This window comes from Brassica oleracea, chromosome C8 (genome assembly GCF_000695525.1).
Source record: "Brassica oleracea var. oleracea cultivar TO1000 chromosome C8, BOL, whole genome shotgun sequence".
NCBI lineage: Eukaryota > Viridiplantae > Streptophyta > Magnoliopsida > Brassicales > Brassicaceae > Brassica > Brassica oleracea.
Window position 1 is genome coordinate 2248071 of NC_027755.1, and position 4474 is coordinate 2252544.

The window sequence follows — 4474 nt, forward strand, 5'->3', positions numbered from 1 at the left end:
GAAAAGGAAAATCAGTTTAAATTTTATTATATTCTTCTAGTTTCTACTACAAAGTATATATACATATACCTTTGTGTGTCCAAGTGCAGCATATATATCTTCCAAAGGATAGCCCTTCATGCTACTCTTTGTAAAGCGGCTCTTGCACATCCTAGGACAATCTTCAGAAGGTGTGTCTGCAGATAGTCGAAATGTTTTCCCCAGCTTAGGAATACACTCAAAAGCCAAAATCTACACAAATATTGTAGCGCTGTCAGATTTACGGTTATAAAACAACTCATATTTGACTAGATTGTATGCTTTACCTCTAATGGAATTATGAATCCAGGAAAGCCGCATGCCGGGTGCACTTCACCCTTCAGAAGCTCCATCATATGCTTAATGTTCTTTATTGCATCTTCAAATGTCAAACGACCCCATGGAAATGTTCTGCAAACATCCAAATCTTCCACGATCCTTAAGATGAACGGATCTACTGGTCCGGAATCCTTTGCCTGTCCTCTGATAACCCGACCAAGGAAGAACAAGACAGCCATCTTCAATCTATCATTGCATGGCGTCTTCATAGACAACAGCTTCTGCTCCACATCTGTTATGGTGATCTTCTTTAGTCCACCGAAGTAATAATCCACAAACTTCGTACTCCCGAGCTTCAAATATTTCCTTGGATACTCATGGCAGTCTAAGCCCGAGATGAGGGCATGCTCCCTCATAGAATAGCGGATGGGAACACCATTCAGACTAAACCATGCAACATCTTCTTCTTCAGTCGAAATGGTGCGCAAGAGTAACATCCACATTCCTTGGAGCTTCAGGTATTGTTCATCAGGCATGTGGAAGAAGTGACGAAATTGAGGATGGGTTGTGAACCATTTAACCTCCTCCTTAAGCTTCTTAATCACGTCCACTGTATTCTTCACAAAGCACTTGGTTTGAATCTTGCAAGTCTTCGTGAACTCTGTGCTCTTGAAGTATAATTCAAGGGGCTGTGGTGGTTGCCTTGCCTGCAGTCATAATATATATGTATTAGTCATTTGTTACTACTGAAACTAGTATACTTTCACACTGACAATGAAACGAGTGCAAAAACTACCTTAGATGATACATCAGACATGTCATCACTTTCTGAATCAACAGAGAGAGAAACTACAGTCGTTTCTCTTGCCGGCTCATTCCCAGCTGAGACCGCCTTTCTAGCTCTAGTTCTACTGGAGACTCCAACGCACGTAGTAGATGGATTCTTTCTTTTTCGGCCCTTCATTTCCTGTACAAGAAGTTAGAAACGCTGTTAAGAACACAAGTCACCGTCAATTACTCCAAATGCAAACCGCATAGCAAACATCAATTATTACATCTCAACAATGCAATACTCAGAGGAAACTACTCACTTACGAAAGGAACGAAGATGGAGACTAGAATTTCGTCGGAGAAAGAAGAAGAAACGAAGCGGTTCTCGATTCTACGAAGCGGTTCTCGATTCTAGAGAGTTGAGACCCGAGAAATAAGAGGGAGAGAGGACGTCTACGGAGAGATTAATGGATTCTTGATTTAGACGAAGGAAGACGACGAAGAAAGCCACAACGCACGGAGGCTAGGGTTTCGTCGCAATCGCAAGAGAGAAGCCGGAGAGGAACGAGACGGGATTTAGATTTAGGTGGAGAGGGAGAGAGACAAAACGCTTCGTTTAGAGAATAGGATCCAGTTCAGTTTGGTTGGGTCGGGTAGAGCAGGTCGGGTTGGTAATAAGTTGGTTTCATTAAGGTCCCTAACGTCTTTAACCACGTTTTACCCGATTTTATATTTTAAAAAAAATAAAAAATATATTCTTTTTTATTACAGGGTGAATTGAGCATTTCTAATGGAGAGGGAGGGGCATTTCGAGTTAAACTCCATTTGACACTCGTATATATAATAGTATGATGTATATACGACGTTAAGTAACCAAACCTGAGAGGACAACAACATCTTTGAAGTCAAGTCCAAGAGACACAAACTTGGCTGTTATATTTTCCAACGGCTCAAACGGTGAGGGCAGATTCGTATTCGCCGCTTGCTCACTCGCCGTCAACGAGTCCCTTCTCCCCAACGGCACCGGCCAGAACGGCCCTCCGGTCTGCACATGACATAAGAAACCAGGCATATATATGATTTACCCTAATCGACATCCATAATATATATAGCATGTATTAGTTTGATTCAATTTTAGATTAATATTAGCGGTTTCAAGATCACACGTACGAGAACAACGGCTTCTCTAGCTGCAAGAGCAACTATATCTGCGCATGAAACGGTTAAGGGACAAGCACTCTCAATATCTGTTTTGATGTCTTCTATTACGTCGAAACCACGAACCGAATTTCTGTTTGGCAAAGCGTTCTTCTCTCCTTTGAAATCCTCTGAATCATCTAAAAGGATTGAGCCATCACAACCCTACAACACAATTTGATTATTTATTTTGCACAATCACAGAAAAATAATATGTTTAATAATGAAATGCAAAAAATCAGTAAAAAATAATATTATGTTTAATACAGTTATATAGAGTCTTGAGTAACTAGCCATTTAGTCCAACGGTTTTCACTGTAACGTGTATTATATTATGTACATAAATAATTTGAATGGCCAGCCTTTTAGTTCTCAGGTTTCCGCCGTATTTATGTTCTTATACATATAGTCATATTTGTCCCAAATAATACATATAGTCATATATAGAGTATGATTGATATATGATCCACAGTTACATATGTGTAAGCATGAAATGAAAACGTTGCGTAACTTACGTTGACAAAACAATCGTGGAAGTGGAGACGGAGAAGCGATGCAGCGATTCGAGAATCATCTTTAAAAGCTCGCCAAACTCCGGACTTAACCATCATCTGTAGACGAGGACAAGACCGGTCATAGAATCGATAGTCGAGATTACTAATCATATCGTATCCGCGAGAACCGTGACCATTGTTATAACCACCATTATGACCATTGTTGTAACCACTATTGTAACCATTGTTATAATCATTTTTAGGACCATCATTATATCCCGAAGGAAACGAGGAGACGACCTCGTTGAAGAGAAGGCTTAAGATTGCTAGGTGGGTAATAAACCAATACGAAAAGATTTTGCGATCCATGATGATGAAATAAATGATTGATGAGTAGATTGATTGTGTATTGCTATGGTGATTTTTCTTGTATTTATACACCAAAACAAGGTGTATTTTTTTTTTTTTTTTAATATAAAAGCTTTAAGGGTGCGCCTCGGAGATGCATGCACAAAATATGAGAGTGGGAGTGGCACTATAAATAAGATAATACAGTGGGATATATTTTAGGTTTTTGTAATATTTGGTTTTTGTCAGGTAGTTCACTCACTTGTCAAATACACTTTATTTTTTGCCATTTTAACATGTGAGTTCATATCGAATGAAGATGTCGTATCATACTGTCATAGAAACTTTCAATTATATTTAGGTTTTGAATAGTGGGAAACTTCAGTGGACAAATAATCTAAACTAATCATATAATGCCCCACTTATTTTCTTAATTGATAACGTTTCTGTTCAACGCAGCCAATGTTTATTTTCCCGTTTTATAAAATATCAGTTTTCTTATACAATACAAAAATATACATTGGCAATCAGATGAACCGACGACAGTCGCATGTGAGTTTCCCCACGTCAAATTGATGATCGCGAGTGATGTTTCATAACAAAAAGATTGCAAAATACGCTTTGAGTTATATCTCTCTTTTTTTTATAGGGAAAAAGAGCTATATTTTACCCTGACATATTCTTGATATATTCTAAATGCTGATGTACGAGTACGAAAATCTTCGAACTCTATATCTAAATATTCGTTAAAACACTTAATGACATTCACAATTAACACACACATGCCCTTTAGATTGGAGAAGAGCCGAGGAGGCAGTTTGGTACGGGTCTAGCTCGCGGCTCTAAGCTAGTCTTTAAATACGAGTGTCTCAGACCTGAGAGTATAACCCCATCTTTGAGGTTGAGTCAAAGAAACATGAATTTGACACATGTATTCTCCAACGGCTCAAACAGTTATATTTGCTTGTTGCACCGTCAACAAGTATATGACATAGATATGACAATTCAAAGTTATGTGTACCAGAGATTAGGCCTGGGAAGGATCGGTTATCCGGACAATTTTAAGGTATCCGGATCCGGATCCTTATCCGGCGGATCCATAATTTTACTATCCTTATCCGGATCCGGCGTTCTCGGATATCCGGGTGTCGGATATCCTTTTAAAAATTGTAATATCCGGCGGATATCCGGATCCGGATTTGGATCCTTAAAATAAATAAAAAAATAATATTAATATATAAAATATTAAAAATAATTTTTTTTTAAAAATATATAATGTTTTTAATTATTTATATGTATAATATTACAAAATTTACATAAAATTTATATATACTATTATAAAAATGAAAATATATTAAATAAAATTA

The 4474-nt window shown here is 37.7% G+C and overlaps 1 protein-coding gene across 1 annotated transcript in view; it reads right to left on the reverse strand.

The window, feature by feature from the left end:
• Positions 1-3204, reverse strand: part of LOC106311072 (peroxidase 10) — a 7463-nt gene extending 4259 nt beyond the window's left edge. Inside the window, exons 1-3 of the mRNA XM_013748299.1 lie at positions 2781-3204; positions 2239-2430; positions 1948-2113 (exon numbers count right to left, since the gene is read on the reverse strand). Coding sequence (XP_013603753.1) covers positions 1948-2113; positions 2239-2430; positions 2781-3128 — 706 coding nt within the window. The 5' untranslated portion in view covers positions 3129-3204. The remainder of the gene's footprint in view (positions 1-1947; positions 2114-2238; positions 2431-2780) is intronic.
• Positions 3205-4474: the final 1270 nt, after the last annotated feature.